The sequence below is a fragment of the Triturus cristatus genome, chromosome 2_1 (assembly GCF_964204655.1).
Source record: "Triturus cristatus chromosome 2_1, aTriCri1.1, whole genome shotgun sequence".
Lineage (NCBI taxonomy): Eukaryota > Metazoa > Chordata > Amphibia > Caudata > Salamandridae > Triturus > Triturus cristatus.
Genome location: NC_140581.1, coordinates 771,842,661 through 771,867,470, shown reverse-complemented (window position 1 = coordinate 771,867,470; position 24,810 = coordinate 771,842,661). Strand labels below are relative to the sequence as shown.

Below are 24,810 nucleotides of genomic sequence, written 5' to 3'. Positions count from 1 at the left end.
AACTGGAGGAATCTTTCCCAAAGTCACACAGTTAATTATAACTCTTTAAATCATTTCCAATGCATTTTCTATTTATTCAATCAGGTTACTTTTAATTCCAATAATATACACTCAGTGGATGCTAGCTTTATTGCAAGAGCTTCGAGTCTTTGGATTAACAAAGATAACAGACAGTGGAGTGAAGGAAACCCATTTTTACTATGAATATACTTGCTGTAAAATATGCTGATTAAATGCCATGGGGACGGTGTGCCACGTATCTTGTAGTAAGTTGGTAGGTAGGATCACTATGAGTTCCCAGTTGCAATTGCAATTGCACACACACATACTTGAATGACCAATCAATCAATCAAACATTTGTAAAGCACACTACATACCCACGAGGGTCTCAAGGCGCTGGGGGGGGCTGCTACTGATTGAACAGTCAGGTCTTGAGTGTTCTCCTGAAGGTCAGCAGGTCTTGGGTCTGTCGTAGGCTCAGTGGTAGGGTGTTCCATGTTTTGGCGGCAAGGTGGGAGAAGGATCTCCCGCCGGTGGTAGTTCTTCGGTTGAGCGGAACGGTGGCTAGTGAGAGGTCGGCGGAGCGTAGCTGGCGGTTGGGGATGTAGAAGGAGAGACGACTTTTGAGGTAGGCAGGGCCGGTCTTGTGGAGTGCCTTGTGTGCGTGGATGAGGAGCTTGAAGGATATCCTCTTGTTGACGGGGAGCAAGTGCAGGTTTCTCAGGTGGGGGTTGATGTGGCTGTGGCGTGGTACATCAAGGATCAGTCGTGCCGAGGCGTTTTGGATGTGTTGTAGTTGTTTGATGAATTTGGTCGGGGTTACCGCATAGAGGGTGTTTCCGTAGTCGAGTATGCTGCTTACGAGGGCCTGGGTGACTGTCCTTCTTGTATCTGTTGGGATCCATTTGTAGATTTTGCGGAGCATGCGGAGGGTGCTGAACAAGAGGAGGAGACGGCGTCGACTTGCTTGGTCATTGAGAGCGTTGAGTCTAGGATGATTCCCAGGTTGCGTGCGTGGCCTGAGGGTGTTGGGGCTGTCCCCGGTGCCGTCGGCCACCAGGAGTCGTCCCAGGCTGAAGGGTTGGAGACGAGGATTAGGACCTCCATCTTGTCCGAGTTCAGCTTCAGGCGGCTGGCCCTCATCCAGTTGGCGATGGCCTTCATTCCTTTGTGAAGGTTGGCTTTGGCGGTGATGGGGTCCTTGGTGAGGGAGAGGATCAGCTGACTGTCGTCGGCGTAGGAGATTATGTTGAGGTCGTGCTGTGAGGCAACATGTGCAAGCGGGGTCATGTAGATGTTGAACAGTGTCGGGCTGAGGGAGGAGCCCTGGGGTACGCTGCAGATGATCTCGGAGGCTTCGGATCAGAATGGGGGGAGGCGGACGCTCTGGGTTCTGTCTGAGAGGAAGGATGTGGTCCATTCCAGAGCCTTGTCTCAGGTCCCTGCGGCGTGGAGGCGTCCGCGTAGTGTGCATTGGCAGACGGTGTCGAAGGTGGCGGAGAGGTCTAGGAGGATAAGTGCTGCGGTCTCACCGTTGTCCAGCAGGGTCCTGATGCAGTTGGTGGCGGCGATGAGGGCGGTCTCGGTGCTGTGGTTGCTGCGGAACCCTGACTGAGAAGGGTCCAGGTTTCTGTTTTCTTCGAGGTATCGGGTTAGCTCGGGTTGGAGCAGAGAGATGGGCCAGAAGTTCTTGAGGTCTCTTGGGTCTGCCTTGGGTTTTTTGAGTAGAGCGTTCATCTCGGCGTGTTTCCAGCTCTCAGGGAAGGTCGTGGTATCGAGGGAGAGGTTGCGCAGGTGGGGTGCGATGGAGCTGCTTGCTTTGTTGAAGACGTGGTGGGGGTATGGGTCTGACGGAGAGCCGGAGTGGATTGTGCTCATGGTCTTTATGGTGTCGTCGATGCTCACGCTGGCCCAGGCTAGCAGGGGGTCGTAGTCGATGATGTGAGGAGAGTCTGTTGTGTTGCTGTTTGTCGGGGCTGTCTGGGTGTTGAAGCTATCGTGGATGTCTGCTATCTTGCGGTGGAAGAAAGTGGCGAGGCAGTCGCACAGGGCTTGTGACGGCGGGATGTCATTGGTGTTGGAGCTGGGGGTGAAGAGTTCCTTCACGATGTTGAAGAGCTCCCTGCTGTTGTGTGCATTGTTGTCGAGACGGTCTTTGAAGGAGGTCCTCTTGGCAGCCTTGATGAGGTGGTGGTGGTTGCGGATGGCATCCTTGTGTGCTGCGAGGCTGTTCACTGTGCTGTTTCTTCTCTAGCTTCCGGCAAGCTTGCTTGGAGGCTAGGAGTTCTGGGGTGAACCAGCTGGCCCTCTTGCTGGTGTCTCTGTAGGGGATTTCTTCAACAGGGCGAGGGTGTTGGTGCAGTCCTCGATCCAGCGTCTGAGGTTGTGGGCAGCGTCATCGGTGTTGGAGGGTGCGGTGGGTGGGCTGAGAGTGAGGTTTGCATGAAGCTGATCTTCGGTGATTTTGCTCCAGCAGTGGTGGGGGATCTGTTGGGTTCGGTGGTGTGTGGTGGGTTTCTGGAAGGTGAAGTGGATGCAGTGGTGGTCGGTCCGAAGGAGTTTGGTGGTGTGGTTGAAGGAGACGTGCGGGCTTGAGGAGAAGACGGGGTCGAGAGTGTGGCCGGCAGAGTGGGTGGGCATGGTGATGAGTTTCCTCAGTCCGAGGTTGGCGAGGTTATCGATCAGGGTTGTGGTGTTGCTGTCGTTGTTGTTCTCAAGGTGAAAGTTCAGGTCTCCGAGGAGGATGTAGTCGGTGGAGGTCAGGGCGTGTGTGCTGATGAAGTCGGCGATTGAGTCGCTGAACTGGGGGTGGGGTCCGGGGGGTCGGTAGATGAGGGTGCCTCTTAGGGTGGAGTTGGGGACTGTGTGGATGGGGAAATGCATGTGTTCGGCGGTGCTGAGAGTGTCGGCGGTGCTAGTCGAGATCCTGATGCTGTTCTTGTGGACGATGGCGATTCCTCCTCCGACTCTGTTGGTGCGGTCTCTGCAGATGATCTTGTAGCCGTCTGGGATGGCTATGGCGATGTCGGGTGTGGAGGAGTCATTCATCCACGTCTCTGTCAGGAAGGCGACGTCCGGGGATGTTGTGTCGAGCAGGTCCCAGAGCTCGACGGCGTGTTTGTATGCGGAGCGGGTGTTCAGAAGTATGCATTGGAGGTGGTTGAGGTCTTTTTTGGCCGGTGGTTCGTCGGTTCTGAGGCTGGTGTAGCTGCAGTTCCGGCAGGTAAAGGGACCGTGTGCGCGTTTCAGGGCGGCCTTGAAGCAGGTGTGGGTCCATCCGGGGTTGAGAGCGTGCAGGGTGCTGGCATCGTAGTGGCGGCGTTCCTTGTGGCGGGTGCGGCGACCAGGGGTGCTGGCGCTGAGCATGATCCAGGCGCAGATGGGCGCAGACGGGCTTGCCTTCGGCACGTCTTCGGCGCACCAGCCGCGTGCCTACTGCGCGCAGCCACGCAGCGGCCGGCATATATGGGGAGGTAGGAGGGAGGAGCAGCTGGGAGGTGGGGCAGCGAATGGGCAGTCAGGGGGGCGGGCTGCAGGGGAGGCAGCGGCGGGAGCGGAGCGGGACGACAAAGGGTTCAGAAGGCAAAAGGCACAAGTAAGGGGGCAACGAGTGTTACAGAAGGCAAGGAAAGTTATGCAAATACGGAGTAGCTAGTGGAACAGAGGCAAAAACCGGGCAGAGAGACACAGGGGTGCGAGGGGAACAGAGGCAAAAACCGGGCAGGGAGACATGGGGCATGAGGGGAACAGAGGCAGTAAAATGGGCACAGAGCAAGTACAGGCAGCGGGGGAGGACAGAGAACAGCAGTTACGGGCACAACAAAGAGGAAAGCAGTAGACAACAGAGAACAGCAGTTACGGGCACAACAAAGAGGAAAGCAGTAGGCAACAGAGAACAGCAGTTACGGGCACAACAAAGAGGAAAGCGGTACAGGCAATACAGTAAACTAACCTATCTCAACAGCAGCAGACACACAGGCGGTGCTGTGCGGCGGGGGATCGACCTACCAGGTAGGGTCAAGGTCAATAAAAGTGATTTTTAAATGTAAGTATCTGTAACATATATGCATTTTAGCTACCTAAATGTCCTGTTGCATAATCAATTACACCATATACTTGGATGGACGAAAGAACGGATAGACGGAGGGAAAGGCAGTCTACATGAATTTAGCACAGCTACATCATTTGTGTGAACCCAACGGTACCAACTCATGGTTTATTTCAACTTCATTGACACGCCATTATTTACAAAACAAATGACGTCAAAAAGCTGCAGGAAAAGCCCTACTAGAGCCCACCATAAGGCTCGCACTAAGACGTGGTTTAACTATTGGTGAAAAGTAGAAGGGTGAAATTAAATCTTGGCTTTTGGTGCATTAACCTCTGCATCCAAATTTCCTGTACACTTTGAAAACCTAGGAAAGAACAGTGCTGAACTTGAGTTGGTGGTTGCAGATGCGGGCCAACCAGCCCTGGTCTGTGCAGGTAAAAGCGGTGGGGTTGGGTAACGGGGGATTTTGAAGGACGATGCCTAGGGAAAATTAAATAAATAAATAATTTTCCCTCGTCATCGTCTGCCGAAATCCCCCCCACACAGCCCCAGCAGCCTAACACTGTTACATAAACATGCCACGGCTGAGGCCAACCGGCACTGTTTTAGGAGAACTAGGATACATTTTTAATCCTTAGACTTTGACCGAGATCAAGAGAGAGAAAAGCAGCAGAGGGGGGAAAGGAGGAAGGGAGGAAGAGAAAGGCAAAAAACTGTTAATAAGTGAGAAACCAGGAACCAACAAAAGAAAGAAATAGGATAGGAAAATAATATTTTTGGATAAAGGAGGTATGAGGTGAAATAAAAGCCAAACAATATTCGCAATATGCAAACCCGACATTCAGCATCTGCGCTGGTGGGATTCTTAGAAAAATTAGGGTCCCGGCACTTATGCTTTTACAAATTAAGCACTGAGAAAAGCTAATAGTCCTCAAAAGATTTAAAGTTGTCCCAAGTCAGGTGTTGGCATGCCCATTTCTGTTTATGTTATTTATTTTGTATTTTTGTGACTTGCAATCCTGTTCTACAATGACCAAAGCACATAAAGCTACCTGACCAAAGCACATAAAACTACCAAAAAAGGTATATTTGAACTCTTCAAATCTGACACGGGACAACATCTGCTGTTATTTGTTCTTGGTCATTTACAACACCTCGACTGCGGAGTACAGATGTATTCGACTCATAAATACACATCTTCATTGGCAAGTTCTAAGTATTTGTGGAATCCTTCTAGGCTAAAAAGTACAACTCTGGGCATATACATAATAGGTCTATGTTTGTGAGAAAGCTTATTCACTTCCTGGAAATGCACCTATTCCATCTCCTCATCACAGTAAATCAGTATGACAATGGATGAGCCTATTCTGTCACTTATCCCTTGAAACATTCTTTTGAGACCTAGTGTCACACAAGATACACATGTTTTACCATAGGTAAACATGAAAAGACAAATGCAGATATGTGGGGGCACTTTTAGCGCATGTTGGTGCCCTATTTGTAGATTTTCAAAGTATTGCATTTGCCTGATCGGTCTTCCATTTGTACATCTTTATGACATGTGTTTGCAAATTAGGTGACATTTCTCATCAATTTCTTTACACCTCCAATATGAAACTTTCAGAATTATTCCTTCAACATATCAAAAATATAAATGACACTAAGCCTACATAAAAGTATTGTTGTAGCGGATGTACTGCACCAACACATTTGAAACGTCCTACCAGTAGATGCAATGGGGAGGTCGTTGGACCCCTGGCAGAAATCTTCTCCCAGAGTCCTCGTCTAACATAATGGACAGTAGTTCCAGCCAGGTTGAAAGTTCCTGGATGTTCTATCTTCCAATCATTATTGATGGACTGGCTGCTGGCATCCCGCAGAGCTACAGGATGTAAAATAAAACATAAATTAGATTTTTTTACACTTAACAATAGTTTTTTAGTTCCTGGCAACAGACAGATTTAACTGTATGTAGGTATCCCATTGCTTATGATTGGATTGCTTTGTTGTCTGCCTCTGTTGTCTGCTCTTGATTGAATAATTTTCTTTTCTATTGCTGTGTCTGTCCCAACCAGTAGCATTTAGATCTCACCGTAGCATTTCGATTTCACAGTGTTCTAATTGACACGGCATACTGGAGCAACTCTTTTTTTATATATTTGTTATTGGGCACTACATGAGAGTATATGTGTTTCCTTGCTCCCTCTCCCTCACATTCATGTTTGCATTCTGCTTGGCCTTTTATATTCATTTTCTTAACATTTTAATTTACTGTTCTAGCTTGGCTGTCCGCCATGTGACAATAGTAAAATAAAAAAGCCACTATGCTGATGGAGGCCATCTTGGATTGGATTTCCTTAAAAAGGAAACCCATTGCAAGATTGCCAGCCATGCCAAATGTGCATGCATCTTGAAATGTGCATTTACAAGATGGTGACAAAAACATTAGCCTTGGCCTTTTAAATCTGGGGCAAATTGGCTGTGCAACCAATACAAAAAACATTAAATGAGTTTGAATGCCATTGAGCAATAGTACAAACAAATATTTTAACAAAGTTGTGGAGAACAAATGACTGATGTTATCCAATTATTTAAATCATTGCGATCATAAACAAGGTGTTTCAAACCCTGAGAGATTAGCAAGGTCATAAAAATAATAGAGATACATGGGTGCCAAGGTATACATTGAGCTTTCAATATTTCGCAACCAACTTCACCTTGTGAAAAACAGACCTAGAGAGCTCTTCAAAATAATAAAACAAGAAGTTGCCCACACCTTCTGTCACAAAACAACAGCCACCAATGAACACTGTGAAGAAATAGCAAACTTGTTTACTGACAAAGTTGCAAAAATTGAATCATCTGTAATCCAAGACACAAGTGTAACATCTCAGACTGCCTGCTCCACTGTCACACAGGTCACCATGGAAATTCCCCTTCAAAACCCAGGAGTCCCCCAAGAAAAACTACAGACAACAATTATCTACTACAACTGAGAAACAATGTAAAGTGAACACACCTATGACAGAAGTAGAAGTCTTCAGTATAATCACAAACTTAAAGTCCACATACCACACTACCAATCCCCTCCACTCCACCCTAGTACAGAACCTCAACCATATCATCTCTCCATTTTGGATCATAAATCATAAATGCCTCTCACTCGTCAGACCGTGTACCTGACTCCCTCCAGCTAGACCAAGTCACACCTATTCTCAAAAAACCTTGTGACCTCAATAACCTATGACCTATCACAAACCTTCCTTTCCTAGCCAAAAGGATGGAGAAGTATGTCCTGATACAACTCAACCAACACATAGATGAATTCAACCTCCACAACACATTCCAATCAGGATTCAGGAAAGGCTGTAGCACTGAAACTGCTATGCTCAATACATCAGATGGCATTCTCAGATCCTTAGTTGAAGGTGACTCCTGCCTTCTAATCCTACTTGACTTATCCACAACATTTGATACAGTAAATCACCCAGCCTTACTAGAGACACTCAAGAACCGAATGGTTATCAATGGCGCAGTACTGAGATCGCTCACTTCCTGTCTGCAACATTGCTCTCAACAAATAAAGATCAGCAGCTGTCTCTCGAAGCCTGCACCAGTCCCACAGATTGTATTTCAAGGCTCAGTCCTCTGGCCAGCCCTCTTCAACCTCTTCATGGAACCCCTCACTGTTATTCTGAACCAGTTATTCTGTACAGTTATCACCTATATGCCGATGGCACTTATCCCTGCTACAAAATTAAATCACCCAGTTACATCTGGCATCTGAATGACACACTAATTAATATATATACTTTGCTAAACACCAATAACATAAAGCTAAACCCCAACAAACCTGAGCTTCTACTCCTGTCTCCAAAAAATAAACCTCTACCAATCCAAGAATTGCTCAAAAACTTGGACACACTAAACTGTTCTCTGTCACTCACTAACTCTGTAAAGTCCTTGGGAATCACCCAGGATTAAAACATGACAATGAAGGAGCACATCAACAACTCAGCCAAAGGAGCGCTCTACACACTAAAACACCTCAAGAAAATTCAACCATTCATCCCGCCTAACAATCTTAAGATGGTAGTGCAAACTCTAGTCCTCTTGAAACTCGATTACGGTAACGCCATCATCACAGGAACTCCAAAAAATCATCATGCCCCCCTAAGAGCAGTCATCAAAGCGGCTGTAAGGCTGCTCACAGGAATCAAACAGTTTGATCACCTCACACCTGCCCTCAAGGGTCTCAATTGGCTTTCCATTGAAGGAACATGAATCTTCAAGACAGCTTGTATCACTCACAGAACCCTTCTCATAAAAATAAAACAAATACCTAAAATTCTAATTTTCGAGAGCAGAAAGAGACCCTGCATTATGAAGCTCCAACTCCCTTCTTCTCATACCTCCTAAACTGAAGAAGAGATCCTCCCAGGCCCGCTCTGCCTCAAGGAATGCTGCTAATATTTGGAACTCACTCCCTAAAGACCTCAGCTGCAACCCCTCCTTCTCTGGCTTCAAACGGGAGCTCATGTCTCTACTGCTCAACAACTACTTCAACACACGCACAAGATGATCTACGTTTCTCAAAGACCCCACCCACATTGACTATATGCTCCAAGGTGGTAAACTGACTCGCACAGTCGTGAATCCATCTCCAATGCCATTACCTTAATGATGTATTGTTATATACTTTTGTTAGACTATTTTTAAATGCCTTAATGCTGTACTGTTCTTTACTTTTTCTATGAATGTTATTTACCCATATGTGAGTACCAAATCTATACATGGGTTTGACATCCATAGTCTATGAATAGGTAGCTGGGGACTAGAGTATCCCATCGAAGTCCATCAGCTTGAACTAGTAAGCTCTCATAGAAGAAATCCCAAACTGTGCCTCAAGGAAACGTATTAACATAACATGTAAAGTTCTCTGATATCATTGCGTCTAGCTAGTTCTATATAAAATTTTAAAAATATATATATATTTTGCACTATCAATTCTGAAAATAATATTAGAAATTCCAGTCAACAAAAAATGTGCCCTATCAACTTGGTAATATTTAGACTGATTGGCCACATCAAGTAGGATCATAAATATGCAAATGAAGCTTCACATAGTCACATACATAGCAGGCAAAGAAGAACACTGTGAATTTCCACTGATAAAATTATTATGAAACCTTATATTTGTTTCTTAAAAATGTTGTCTTTGTTGCTGCATGGTAATTGTGATTCTGTCAATGTAGCTGTTATTATCATGAGGTACCTAAATGCATTGTAGAAAAACAAAATACAGTGTTTTGGTAACTCTTTTTTGAAAGTGCAGTTGACATAAAAATGAAAAGCTTGATTTAGATAGGAAGTAGTAAATCTATACTTGCAGATTTACACCTATTACTATTTTCTGGGATTCACAAATATCCACAGGAATGCCCATAGTAAGCTGCAACAGATGCAGGTTTACATGCGGTTTTCCCATGTTACATTACAACTGGATTATATTGGTGCTATGTGGAGCTGTCCATAGTGGATATATTCACATGAGGGTAATAGCAGTCCACGTGCAAACACAGTATTTTTCTCCTCCATTAGGAAAATATTTTTTCATGGTGAATTACCTTGCCCTATGACCCCAGCAAACGTGGCGGTGACCCGTTCCACTACTCATCCTGGAAAGGGATTTATGTCCACCTTTGGTTGGATTAACATCCTACTGTTTCCAGGGCGAAAAGAGAAAATAGAGGAGTTTGTGATTGCTGACAAACCTACATGTGTGTGGATGCTAACAAAGCTCCACGGCTAACCATGTCTTGGAAAGTCCATTTTCCACCCTTTGAGAGGGAATTATTGGTGCCGAGAATTGAGCACTTGTGATGGTGATCTCTCATATGTAAATTGGTTTACCCACTATGAATCCCTTTGTGAATCAATGGAAGGTGTAAAACAGAAACATTCGGTTGTAACGTTATATTTACAACCAGATTTACCTTTGTTGATGGGACCCATGTTTCTAGGGGTGGCCTGAAAAGTAGCTGTGTTCTGCCAAACAATGCATGTAGGAATAACTGATGTAGGTTGAAAGTTCCTTAAATAAACACGTTTTTGGTTTGAAGAAGCTCGTATTCCAATTATTTTAAAGAGAAACATATGCCAGTATCTGTCCTGTAGAGTGGAACCTATAGGTGGGGATGTCGAACCATAAACTAGAACCTCATTCAGTCTAGGTTTTAACAGCTAAGACGTCCCAAAGTTCCCAGTTTTATGTGAAACCCATTGACTTCCAGGTCATCAAATCATTTTGATCTAGTGCCTACATGAATCCATTTCCCATGTGAGTTGCCTTCTCATGAAATCAGCCTCACATACACAGAAATCTATTATAGATAAATATATAACACAGTTTTCCTTTTACCTGCTTTCATTTTTACATCACAATTGCTCGTGTTTAGGGTGCACAAAGGAATATTGATAACTGTCTTAGCTGTGGAACAATGCACACATACTAAATGACCTAAAAATAATAATTTCCACATTCCATGTCCTGCCCATTACATAAGCCAAGTTGTGTTGTGAGTGTGACATAGGTCCTAATGCAAACATGCAAACAAGAAGATGGGAGTTCAGCCGTAACTGAGGTGGACAGCACATCACTGATGCACCTCTTCTCACAGTTTGTATTGTTTTCTAATCAATATATTACCTCTATCTTCATCAGAGCCCATCTACCGGCTTATTTTCCTTAATTCACGCTCTTTGACAATACTGCTCTACACCACAAGGAGCAGAAGACACAGGACAGTAACCCTCATTGTATTTATTCCTTTCTACGACCCCAATAAACGCTACAATTGTGAATGAGTCTGGAAAAATTCAATATATTACTTGTACGCATGCATGCATTCTATGGGTTAACCGTAATAATTTACTAAGTTGTTTGGGTTTTAGTCTATGGGTCAACAAACTCCCCTGTTTAAAAACGTTTGCCATGTGAGAGGTTGAAAATAAATACAATTTTATGGTAAGTTGAGTTAAGCTAAACAGATGTTTTATCTCATGACCAATGACTATTGAGACCATCTTATGTTAATATCATTTACATACGGCAATACCATTATGTTGTTATGTAAAACAACATTCCAAATTCTATTGCGAATGGTTGATTTTTGTTTGATTGAAAGGTTCATATGATGATGGTGATTGTACCGCGCACTCTGTTGATGGAAGGGGTGATATTGATGGCTTCATTTTAGTGCATGATGCTAAACATCCAAATGGCCATTCTTTTATCAAAGGAAATGTAAAAACGCTTGGCCCTGTGTACAAAGGGAACATTAGAAAGAAGTCAATGTTTTTTGCACACTGACTGGTTTGAGACCATCCCCTTTTTATTTGGCCATGCATCCACATTTCCTGAATCCTGGCTGGCTGACAGACTGTTAATTGGTGGTACATATGTACTCTAAAATAAAGTCTGTTTTTAGAGTTAGTTAATTTTATTTAACTCATTCATCCTTGCTGGGCTAGTGATATAATAACCGATATACATATAATTACATTATTACGGTTTTATGTAAAGATGACTGCGTGGGAATCAGGACATTTAAAAAAATATATATTTACTGCATGGCAAACATTTTCAGATTGTGCTACTTTTTTAGTACTGAAGGAGTTTTCTGGGATCTTTTACTAAATGAGGTGGTTGCACATCAATTCATAACCCTTGGTTTGGATACCAAGGGGAATATTTACTAACATTTCACACAACACAGGGCAGCAAGCAAAGTTACTGCACTGCATGAAAGAGACAGCAGAAATGAGCTCTTTCTACTATGATATGGTGCATTTATGCTATCTAATAACTCTGGTGCACTGTGTGCTGCTTAGCACCAACACAGGCACTCCTGCACCATAGTACAGGGGTGTCTGCATTACAGGCAGGATTTTTTTGTGCAGGAAGGAGTATCTTCCTGCACAAAAACAATCCTTAGAAGCATAGTGCAGCACCCATTGAAAGAGTAAGTATTTCAGGGAGGTGCAGCTTTTTGGCACAGTCCCAAGTTTACTCACCTTATTAAATCTGGGATTGCATCAAAATTCATAGGAGGATGGAAGAGAATGCCATTGGTTATGCTACCTTGTGTTACATTGTAAGTACTAAACAATGCAAAGCCAAGCAAAGTGGATTTGCGTGCCTCAGAAAATGCTAAAAAGAATTTTGCATCGGAGCAGCGCCATAAAAGTGATGTAACCCAACGCAAAACCCATGTAAATCTGGGCCTAAGTGCAAGTGAAGCAGAGTCTCCTGTACGAGCAAATGCTAACCAAGCAAAATAACTCAATGTGCCCCCTCTTCATCAGGTCAAGAGCATGCCCTCTCTCCTGGCCATAAGCAGAGTGATGTGTTCTCACAGGAAAAATTAGGGAATAAAGAATTATCCATAACCCAATGATTAGAGCCAATATATTTGTTAGCTACATTTTATTAGAGGATCCATAAGGGGGTTGTAACAGGCAATTTTCTTGTGAAAATGGCAACTCAATAGTTTTATCAAATGCCAACAAAGTGAGATCATTGAAATAAACAAGATTGGTTCCCAAGTAGATTAGTCACTCTTGTTGAAGGGACTGATGGTGAATAACAAATGAGAAGTGAGAAAAAACAAAGGCAAAGAGTTAAAATAAATATTTACAGCGAAGATAACATCACATAACCTGTATTTGTAAAGCGCAGGTTCACCCAAGGGTTTCTTGGCGCTGAATGACAAATGTTTATTGTTACCCAGCTCAATGGTATTCAAGATCACATGAGCTCTTGTATACAATTGTTTGAAATACAAAATGAAAACAGAATTCGCAACTCAAATTTGAGCTTCAGCAGGACTTAGTTTTTAATTAGCCAGAAGCTGGAGCAGCCTTTATAATTTCGGGTAGTAAAATGTTGTCAGTTGCTCTGTTCTCAACTGGGATTAAACCTCCTAACCAGATAACGGACTGAAAAACTGCAGCGTACTTAAAGTACTATCAATAAGGAATCGTACAACAATTAGGTGCTCACTAACATAGGTTGTTGAAACATAGCATACCCTTTTATTTTTCTTCTAAAGCGTATAAAGTAATTAAAAGTGTGTCCATCCAAATAAGGATTCAGAACATACATGTTTTGCTCATGCTGTTTGAGCCTGGGAGCTTTCTCAATACAAATTAGGTGTTTTAAGAATGTCACCACATTCTGTAGCTGATGCTGACTGACCACCTAAGTCCTGCAGTTCGATCAGTAAATTGACATTTCTTTCGGTCTCCATGTTTCTATCTCCTTGATCTAAAATCAAATTTTATGCTACCAGATTATTCAATAAATGTAAAACAAAATAATGAAGGATATTGATAAATCAACAATGCCTTGCAGAGAAATTTAATGAGGATCACTGAAATAGTTATGGGAATTAATTTAAGTCTGTCGATGTGGGACATCCACCAAAAATTAGAGGATGCGCTTCTTACCCTTTTAGAAAATTTAGGCAGATATACAATATAATTAGGATGGGACATACCTAATTTATTAACAGAAGTCCCAGATCCACCAAACTCGAAATGCACCCCTATTTGGTAGAGCTGTATGTCTCCTACTTAAACACTAGTCAATCCTAGGGGTAGACAATGTGCACATTACATACATCAACATCTACTGGCCTCTGTTTTTATCATCAAATGTTAGTCTCCACTGACCATAGGATATCTCCCTTATTCCTCTTGCTCGATCATCCAATGGATAAATAATTGTAATAAGTAGAAGAGCAGTGTTGACACGTATGATCAATACCCCAGTGATCCTTATAGGAAATAACATTGCACCTAGTCTTCAAGAGTTGGTTTTGTCTTTTGGGATTCCTTAGCTTAAATTAACAGAATTATAATTGTAGGTTGCATTATGGAATGTGGGGCCAGGCATCTTTACAGAGGCTGGTGGCTGTACTTGTTCATGCAGGCTGCTGCTCCCCTTTGTTTGGATATTTTGCTTTGCAATAAATACAAATTAAAATACAATTGGACTCCGGCTTTCATTACATGTACTGCCTGGTTACCAATATGTTGGTCAAAAAAACTATACAGGTTTGGCATCCCTTGTCTATGAATAAGTAACTAGGGACTAAAGTGTCCCATTGAAGTCCATCAGCTTAAACTAGTAAGCTCTCATAGAAGATTCACAGGAGAGAATCAGATCCAAACTCTAAAAACATAAGCAGAAATTTAAGACTGAATTTACAGAGAATGTCTGCCTACAATGCATGAATCAAAATATGGATTATGAATATCCGCATTACTATAGATGTATGCGTAGTGCATGTTTTTATATTTTTCCCAGCCAGAGAAGAATTACTGGACTGATTGAATCTTCTAGCCTAAAGGTAAATTCAATTATACTTTTATCCCCCTTGTGAGATTTGCTAGTGTGAGCATTGAAAGGCATCTGAGGGCAAAGCAAGCATGCGTGGCACAATTTGTCAGAATAGCCTGTTTAGGTTAGGAACCTGCCAATTCCTCTTTTTCCTCAGGGTCTTTTCAGCGAGCCAGCAGTCCTGGCCAAGCTGACTCTAGTGCTCTGGGGGTCTTTCAAAGATTCTTTCATCTAAGAAACCAGCACATTAGCATAGATAACAATCTGATTTTATTGACCGCCCTGTATTATTACTACAATGTTCCTATTACTTCTAGTCGAAGCTATGCTGGGCTGTAGGAGCACCTTAAACAGGAAAGTGTTAAATGATGGATTCCATCCAGAAATTTTAACAAGCAATGTGAGCTGCAATTTGAAGTCACCTAAAAATACCCCAAGGTTTGCAGCCCTTACAGGAGCATTATTACGTACCAAACTCCTTCTTCCATTACAGCAAAGGACTATCATTTGAGAGTTACTCAAAAACAGGCCCGGTAGTATTCTGGCATTTGACAAACCATGATGATGTAGTAATTGTGGTGGCGATTTGAGAGTACGATGAGGCGTGTTTGTCCCCGTTTCACTCTGCCAGGCCACTTTGGCCCTTCATCCCAGGACTTTACTCCCAGTTGACTGTATCTGGGTAGTTGTTTTTGAGCCTTTATCTTACATCGTGGCAATTTGAGCCTGATTGCACTTCCTCATCTCATGGAGTGCTCCAGGAGATATTCTTCCTTTAAGGAGTCACAGTGGAAATGATTGTGAGCCTACTTAAGAGCCTTGTGCCTCAAGTTCCCATACCATATGAATGAGGAACTTTCCTTGATAACTAGTTGCTATGAAGATTTTTGTGAGCCCCCTGCCATGTGCGTAGTTCTTCTGAATATGTTCTAAGTTGATAGCTTTACGCTACCAACGTTAAATCACCGATACTCCCTGATGGATGTTGTTGCAATCAACTTTTAACTTCGGAAACGCGTATCGGCGCATTTCTGTACATCGCAGTACTACCATTACTGCACTAGAACTGTTATTACAAGGAGTAATAATTTTTAGAATCCCAGGATTGTTCTTGATGATGGTTATTGTGAATATAGTTATGTAACTTTATGGTGTATGTTTCTTGTCTAGATATTTCTGCAAATTGGTCATGTGTCTTCCTGTGTCTTATTTGTATTTAGATTGAATATATATGCATTGCTCGTTTATACAAGTGGTGCTCACTAATGTTTTATATATATATATATATATATATACATAGATGTTAACTTAATATCTCAATAATATATGTTAATTAACTTTATTTAAAAAAAGGAATATATATGAAGAAAAAACATTTGTACTTAAAGTGGATAAATTATAAATTCAAATTGTCTGACTTATGATATTTGTAGATTATAAACGTATTGTTTTGTTATATGCATATTTGGAGAAGTATTCTTGCTTGTTTGCTGTGTAATTGTAGAATAGCAAATCTGTCTCGAAAATATATCTACCTTCATCTGGGAGCCACTTTTATGAATAAAGGAACAGTATGTGGTTGCATCTGCAAGTGCCTGAGGTCTTTTCGTGGGGGTAAGCAAGTCCCAGTCTGGACATAAATCGTATTCAGTGGCTTGGACACACAAAACTGGAACGTGGGTCACAGAAATAACATGAGGGACTGTAAGAATCATTTGTCTTTATGAAGGAGGTAGTGGTGACCCGGTGAAAAATGTGCCTGATTCTGGAGCAGTTGTTGGTGCGTGTTGGGAAGGAGTTATTGATATTTAGGATTTTTCTATAAGAAATTAGCTCTTAAGTCTAAGTGAACGAATACAATTCTGGTAGATTTTCATGGCTTTGTGTAAGGAGTTAAGAAGTTCGGAGACTACAGGCTCTGGGCACATGTAGTGCACTTTACTAGGGACTTATAAGTAAATTAAATAGGTCAAGTGTGGAGAGCACAAGCACTTTAGCCCATGTTAGCAGTGAAAATGTGGACAGAGTCCTAACGCCAACATAAATAGGTCAGAAAAAGAGGAGGAGAAAGGCAAAACAGTTTGGGGTAATCTGGCAGGGACATTTCCAACAAAGAATTTCAAAGGATCAGTTTGGAATGGAGCCACATTATGACCATGGATGTAGATTAGATAAAATAAGAAAATGAATAGCATAAAAGATCTATAATTAAAGGCCATGATTATTACTGTAGGATACTTGTAATGTAAATAACGTAAATAAAAGTACTGGATGGCAAAAGAAAAATGAGAAAAGACAAAAATATATGTATAACTGTTAAACTCAAAAAGTTGCTTGACGATGGTTTGATTGTCCAAAATATGAGAAGATTTTATCGCAGGGTGAAGAAAAACACAGCGACAAAACCAACATATATTATACAGAACTACCAATCAATAGATTTGTATAACCGTGAATCTACGTAAGTAGTTGCTGAAATCTGGAATTATCATAATCTAATTTTATGACAATTATATGGCAAATGAAAACAATACAAAATTATACAAAACAAATCAAAAGTGTATTGATAAAGTATGACTAAAAGGGGAAATGGAGACACTAATTTTAATGAAGATCTTTTTAGCAGATATCTTTTCATCACATAGTTTATCAAACGAAAGTGCTAAATATATTTGAGATGCTAGGAAAAAGTACACGTGAGAGATTTAGTGTGTCATCTGCCTTACATATAGATTTTCTGTATCTGTAGTAAAGAACTAACTGGTGTTACTAGGAACACACAATCTTCGAAAAACATTAAACTAAGCCATGTGAGCTAAATTTAAAAAGGGGGCAGGTTGTGGTCTTCATATGACTTAAACCAAAAAAGTGCAATCTGGTTTAATTCCTGTATGCACTGTACCTCGAAAATCCTTAAACAAGTGACAAAGGCGTTGCTACACATAAACATAATGATGTTGTCGGTTCTACTGAAATAAGTATTAACAGGACCATCAACGTCACTAACTTGTATGAGGGTATGTGCCAATGTTTTTGTTACATGAGGGTGAATGATAAAAGGGTATGGCAAAGAAAGGGGAAAGCAATTGTTTACATTTTGTGATCATTTTATTAGGAGACTGAATTTTATTTTTTTTCCCAAAAGGGAACAGCGCCGAATATGATAAGTATTACGTTAATAGCTGTTGTGGCTTTAGGAGACTGAATAAGCACCCAGATCAAAGAGTTTAGGATATCTAGTATAGCTCATGACATAAAGGCCACCCCCCTCATTAAATATATAATTACAGATCCCAGAAAGAGGGAGTACCCTGTATCAAGTTCTGCTTCATGCCTCTATTCGGAAACTGACTGAGATTGAAATTAATGCAAAGGTGGATGGTAGAATTAATCTGCTCAGAAACAGGGAGTGTATATCTGAATTTTGAGGTGAATCAACTGCAGTTCTGTGCCCAATTTAATTTACAGCAACAACATTTGGAAACCCTCAATTTCACAGTAGGTGAAATTACAAAAAGTTCTCGACATTTGGCACTGCGCAGCATTTTGAGGAATTTTCACCTGAGTGAGACTGGCTTGTACAGAAAATGCTTTATGTCCAGCCGCCGCTCCCGCTACGGACGAAGTACGTTGGGCATTCCCTCCTCTGCCACATCGCCCCTGGTTGCCTGAAGCTGTGTGTCTCCCCTGCAGCCGCTGGCCGACATCGCGCGGCCGTCGCAGGGGGAGACTACAGCTCCCAGAGGGCTCAGCGTCTCACCAGTTGCCTGCAATCTTCGTGCCCGGAGGCGCTTAAGTGAAGGCTCACTCCTCCGCGTCGCGGGACGCGCGCGGGTGTCGCCGGGCTGAGCCCGGGCAGAGGGCGGGCCGTCTGTGGCCGTCAGGGGCCAAAGGAGGCCGGGCTGGGCCACCCCCCTAACTCTGGGTCTGAAATTTCCAGCGAACGGACCCCTCGTGGAGATCGTTATCAACTGGGTTTGCTACTCTGAAGGTAAATGGGAGCACTGCCACGCTCGTTTTGCTTCTAAGGATAGTGACGATATCTTCAGCAGTATTTGTGTGCACTACTGCTTAAATTGGTTGTTTCTGTTCCTTGGTCCGGCTAGCTTGCCTTTATGGCTAAAAATATTAACAAAGCTGTGGCCAAGGGGGGCGTGGGGACCTTGGATGCCTTTTTGAAGAAAGCTGAAACTGTTGTTGCCAGAGAAATGGCAAGTGTTGAGAGGAGGCTTTCCCTGGAACCAGTACTATCGTCTAACCATGGATCGCAATCGAATGCTCTTATTGATGACATTGATGTGAGCTTGCCTAGTTGTCCATCTATTGTAGAGACTGCACTAGAAGTGAGAGATATTGTTGTTCCTTTTGTAGTAGATTGTACTGATGGTCCTCATCTCTCACCCCGAACCACTCGCTCTGGACAATCTCGAGTATCATTGTCCGCCACTACTAATTTAAAAAATGGTAAAAGAAAAGCGACCAAGGGTCCAAATGGAACGCGTCAAAAAGTAAAACAATCTAGGACTGTAAAGTCTGCTATTGAGTTAGTTCCACAGGATTCCACATTGGCCCCTTTGGCTCAGGGGAATAAGACGCTTGGGGCAGGTGCGAACGTTGCTCAGGTTCCTGTTGTTTCTGCTGGTTTTAACTTGATTGATATTTTAAAGCTTATGGATGAGCAATTGAAGGTTTCTCTGTCCCCGGTTTTGAATAGACTTGATAAAATTGAGAATAGACTTACTTCGATTGAGCGCCACATAGCTGGTCAGGAAACAATCTTAAGCAATCGTAATTTACTGGAGAGACCCACCTTAGCAGGAGCTATTTCCAGAGTATCCGACCTAGCTGATTCCATGATACTTACCACTGTAGGTGTTACTAACCAATCTGCAGTGGCTGCTGTACCACCTGCTGAACCACCTGGGGGTGTTAACTTGAGTTCTCGGGATGTCCCAAGGAGAGTAAGCCTGCCCCCCACACAGGTAATTAAAGAATATCCTTTGCATTTGCCACCGGAGGCTTGTCCGTATACTGTCATTCTGGCAAATGTCCGTCCATCTACTGATGGAAAGGAAGAAAATTGGTCCTCCTTGAGGAACAAAGCCCTACATTTTTTAGCTGAAAAGACAGTTTTGGGGAGCCACCTTTTTAAGTGTTTTAAAATGGTAAGAAGGGTTCCCTGGGTGGGGAAGTTAAATAAGACACTTAAGGGCGACTGTGTAGTCGTGAGTTTTAGCTCTCCGGATTTGGTAGCTAACATTTTTAGGCAGGCAGGAACGTCTAGATTACACGATGAATATGTGAACATCCTCCCATTGGGGTTCTTCTATCCACCTCACTTACAGAGACGGGGCGGGAATAGTGGTTACAACGCCCAACCTGTACCTGTGATTAGAACACTGGCCTTGAGTAACAGATATGAGGTCCTTAGTTCTCTGGACACAAATGACTGACTTCATGTAGCGCACAGCCAGACTTTGGATATTGAAGCCAGTGGGGTGTGTATGGAAGACGATGGAAGTGCCATGCCTGCCAATGATAATACCGGTTCTTATGGTTCGGGTGTTAGTTCCGTTACCCGAATGATTGATCGGGTTAATGGTATCAATCGGCCAAAAATTAAGTTCACTCAAGATAACCAGGTTAATGCTTCCGTTGGCACGCTTAATTATGCGCCTGTAAGGGCTTTTGCTAGGGAGGAGGTAACGGACTCCTCCCCCCAACCTTCGGTTATGGGTAATAGTGTGGCCAATGTATTAGCAAATAGGGTTACTGCCTTGTCATGGAATATAGCTGGGTTGAGAGCAAAAAGAGAGGATACAGTTTGGAAGTCATTTCTCTCTTCCTTCCATATAATTGCTTTACAAGAGACGTGGGAGGCCAGAGATTCCTTTTACTTGGATGGGTTCCAGTCCTTTATTAAATATGCTGTGCCTTCTTCCTCGGGGAGACCCAGTGGTGGTCTCTTGTTATTATTTAGTCTTAAGCTATTGTATAGCACAGAACTTGTTAAGACTAGTTCACCCAATATATTGGCGGTTAAGGTTGTAGGTGTCAACCTTCCATCAATGTTAGTTGTGAACTTTTATAATTCATTTACGAGGACGGACGAATTGGAGCATTTAAAGGTCTTATTTACCTTTTTAGAGGATTTCGATGCAAATAATGTTACCCCTTATTATTTGTTACTGTTTGGCGATTTTAATATTCATTTAAGACAATCCAATTGTTTTGGAAATTTTGAGCAGGCTTATTGCCCGCAGGAGGAAGCCCACTTTGATTTTTCAAAAGGTGGGATGTTTCTAGACAGTATTGTATCTGCTTTTAATTTATTTGTGCCAATGCAGAATTTAGTATCTCCTGTGCCTACATTCACTGGTCAGGGTCACAACAGTATTATTGATCATATACTAATTTCCTGTACTATGAAGGGACTGATAGGACCATTTTGTGTCATTGCAAACGTCCTTAGTGACCACAATCCATTATCTTTGGAATTAAATATTAATGATGTCTTTAGGCCTAATCATATGTCTACAATCTCTAATTCAAACATAGTCCCCGTTAAACAGGGAACTCGTTTGAGATGGGAGGTTATTACTCCTAGTGATTTTCTTGAGAAATTGTATCACAGTAATTTGGAGGATTTTAATATTTGCCTAGCGATAGAATCTAAACCAGGGGATATTCTTGGTGCCTTTGAGCGAATAACCAGCCAGATTATGGATAATCTAACTCTGGTTGGGAAACCAAGACCTAAGAAGCATAAAAACTGGTTCGATCAGGCATGTAGTAGCGCGCACTCTATTCTCTTACTGGCCTTAAAAGACGGCGCTAAAGATATCAGCAGGATTGTGGAGGCAAGAAGATCCTTCAAGAAAGCACTAAAGGCAAGGAAATCTTGCCTGAAAAAATTGGCGTGGGAAGAATTGTCAGACGCTAGTGTCTTAAAAAGTAGTTCCAAATTTTGGAAAGTAATTAACAGCCCACTTTTTAATGAAATGGAAAATATTATTAATGATTGTCTTATTGCCCCAGATAAATGGGTGTCTCATTTTAGTGGGCTTTATTCTGAGATTCCTGACCAGAATCCTGTAAATTTTGGGGATACTAATCTGTCATCGAAAATTAATTTTACTGAGGCTGAAGTTCAGGACGCCATTGAATCAATGGCAAAGGGCAAAGCACCCGGCCCCGATGGTGTCCCTGCGGATTTGTACAAGGCAGATTCAAATTACTGGGCGAAACTTCTAACCTTAGTTTTTAATGCGGTAGCAAAGGAGGGTGTCCCCCGTTCTTGGGGTAAGGCCGTGATAGTACCAATATTTAAAAAAGGTGCAAGAGAGGATCCGGCATGTTATCGGCCTATTTCTCTTCTCGATTCCGCAATGAAAATAATGGGTAAAGTTGTCCTAGCACGGTTAACATCATGGCTGGAGGACAACTCCATTATTTCGGACCTACAGTATGGTTTCAGAAAGGGAAGGAGCACGGTAGGTCAATGCCTTAATTTGCATCTCATCATTGGGAAGTATACGATTGCGAAGCAGGGGGTCTTACATTTAGCATTCATGGACCTATCTACTGCTTTTGATTTGGTTAATCGTCAAAAACTATGGGCATCCCTGGCAACTATGGGTCTTGACCCTGTGCTGATTTCCTTTTTGGCACTTATACATGAAGACACTACTGCGGCGGTCCGTTATAATAAGGACGGGAATCTAACTGATGCCTGGCAGGTGAAGCGTGGGGTGAGACAGGGGTGCATTCTCGCCCCCCTGCTTTTCTCACTCTATATTAATAACCTGGGGGAAGTTTTGTCCTCATCTTGTAAAGACATCCCAAGAGTAGGTACTAAGTTGATTCCCGCTTTGTTGTATGCGGATGACACGGTCTTATTGGCTAGAACTGCAAGAGGCCTTCAAGCCCTTTTAAATGGTTTTAATGATTTTATGGTCTCTTTGGACTTAGTAATAAATTTTTAAAAATCCCATTCTATGACAATAGGAGATGGAGCTGCAAAAAAGGTTAAATTCTTCTGCAATAAGCAGGTGCTAACAAAAGTCCAGACCTTTCCATATTTGGGGGTCACTTTTGATGACCGAGGATCATGGGTCGCGCAACGCGCACAGAAACAGAATATCCTCGCCAGGGCAACTGGAGCATTGTTGGGTTTTGCAAAACGGCTGGGATGCAAGCCCTTGCCCGCGATTTTGAAAATATATAACGCTAAGTGCGTGCCTATGGCCCTGTATGGTAGTGAGGTCTGGGGCTATGCATCGGCAGTGGATATTCAATTAATTGAGAATGCCTTTTTTCGGAAACTTTTGTCATTGCCTGTTTCTACTTCAATCTTTAATATCCATGAAGATTTGGGGGCTGAGTATCTAGTGGATCAGATTTCCGTTGCCCCATTAATGGGTTGGTTAAGGGTTTGGGCGCAGCATCCACCAACCCTAAACCAGCTCATTATACAAGACTGTCTGGTCCTTGACAAAGCCATGTGTATTCCCTGGCTACGATATATTAAATCTAAGATGGAGACTCTTGGCTGCTTAGAATTATTTGAGAGACCATGTGAGCTGTCCAAATTGAAAATAAAAGACTTAAAGTCTCAGTTCATGTGCAGGGCAAAGTTGCAGAGAGAAGGCGAGGAAGTGTGTAAACCGTCTGTTAGGAGATTTGTCATGTTAAGTATGGGCAATGAGATTCAGCCATACTTGACTTATATAAATAACCCTTTTCATCTGTTTTTATTGATTAGGTTTAAACATGACATGTTACCTTGGCTCCTAGCACACCCGAAGGGCTTTTTTAAAGAGGGCACTTTGGGCCCCTGTCCCTGTGATAACGCCTCCGAACAAAATACGCTGCATATGATTTTTTACTGCAAATTTTACACTCTGTTACGTAAGAAATTTATTTGCCCAATTTTTAAGAACTGTCACTTTGACCAAGTAAGGCCCGCCTTGGTATTTCTGCAAATGCTGGGCTCTCCTTTTGTCTGTTTTGGAGTTGCCAGCTATCTTTCAGGGGCAATTAGAAGTAGAAATCGAATGTAGTTTAATATATTTTAGCTCTATTCTTTTTATAACGTTTGAGAGTCCGAGACCAGGCCTTTTTTATCCTTTTTCTTTTGAAATCATGAAATAGTCTTTTAAATTTTGGCCTGTTTTACTTTTTAATGTTCACATTCGCCAATCATTTGTTTAAACATATTTTTATGTATATTTGTGCATTGTGTATTGTTTGAAATTCCTTTGTTAATTATTTCTACATGTAACTATTTGCAAATGAAATTTTCTGTATGCTTTGATGGTTTTAATTATTAACCGAATAAAGCTATTGTTGACTGACTGACTGGCTTTATGAGAGACTTTTTGTTCTCAAATTAATCTATTGCTTGTATCGCCTGTCACTTTTATTCTCCCGTGTGAAGCAAGTCACAAGATACCAGCAAACCACTTTAGCACTGAAAATAGTTTCATTTTATTTCACAAAATTCTCTGACATATTGTGACATGTCACAAAAAAGTGCACAATGTCAAACACCCATTTGACTACGCTTATAGGTCCATGTTATGCACTGTATTGAAAATGGACGTTCATTATATGTTACTTGGCAGTATTCGGATATCTTTGATTTTCTCACTCTCAGGTCAATTAAATACAAATATTTAGCACGTATTACATAAGAAAACAAGCATCTGCAAATCCAATACTTGTGGTGTTGAATGTCAACCTATTGGCTTTGCCAATCTTTTTTAATGTTGTTTTTGAAACTTTCTTACAAAAACATAAACATAAAAAAATGGCTGCCTGTGCGTGCACGTACAAGCATATACACAGGTATCCACATTTAAATGTTTTTTGTAATAAACTTTCATAACACATTCAAAGATGGCCGTCCCTGTGTGTACTTCATAAGAGAGAGGTGGTCACACACATGAGGGAGACGGAGCACCGTGAAAACAGTAAGAAACGAGGAAACCACCTATATATCTTCAAACAATCAATACACATCCTTCACTCATACTCCAAAAACTTACAACCATAGATTTGTACCATGTCAATATCAAGTTTGCACAGAGTTTTAATTCCTGGTTAGTTACCACATACGAGTTAAAAAAGACACACATGCAGGCATCTTTGAACGTTTTTGTAATAAAGTTTTACAAAAACATTCCAAGATAGCTACCTTTACATACACACGTAAAAGCAGCAATCTTTGAAAGGTGTGAAAGCCCATTCACAAACATGGCAGCTGCAGAGGGTGGGAGTGCAGGGCATGGTGCACTGGCAGTGCCGGGGAGAACCAAGAGCAGTCAGTATCTGTTAAGAAGTTTGACCTTCT

The 24,810-nt window shown here is 42.2% G+C and overlaps 1 protein-coding gene across 1 annotated transcript in view; it reads right to left on the bottom strand.

Annotated features, from left to right (window-relative positions):
- ADAMTS19 (ADAM metallopeptidase with thrombospondin type 1 motif 19) overlaps nt 1-24,810 on the bottom strand; it is a 1,193,695-nt gene that overhangs the window by 214,650 nt on the left and 954,235 nt on the right. Inside the window, exon 17 of the mRNA XM_085632713.1 lies at nt 5,776-5,933. Within this exon, the coding sequence (XP_085488839.1) occupies nt 5,776-5,933 (158 nt within the window). The remainder of the gene's footprint in view (nt 1-5,775; nt 5,934-24,810) is intronic.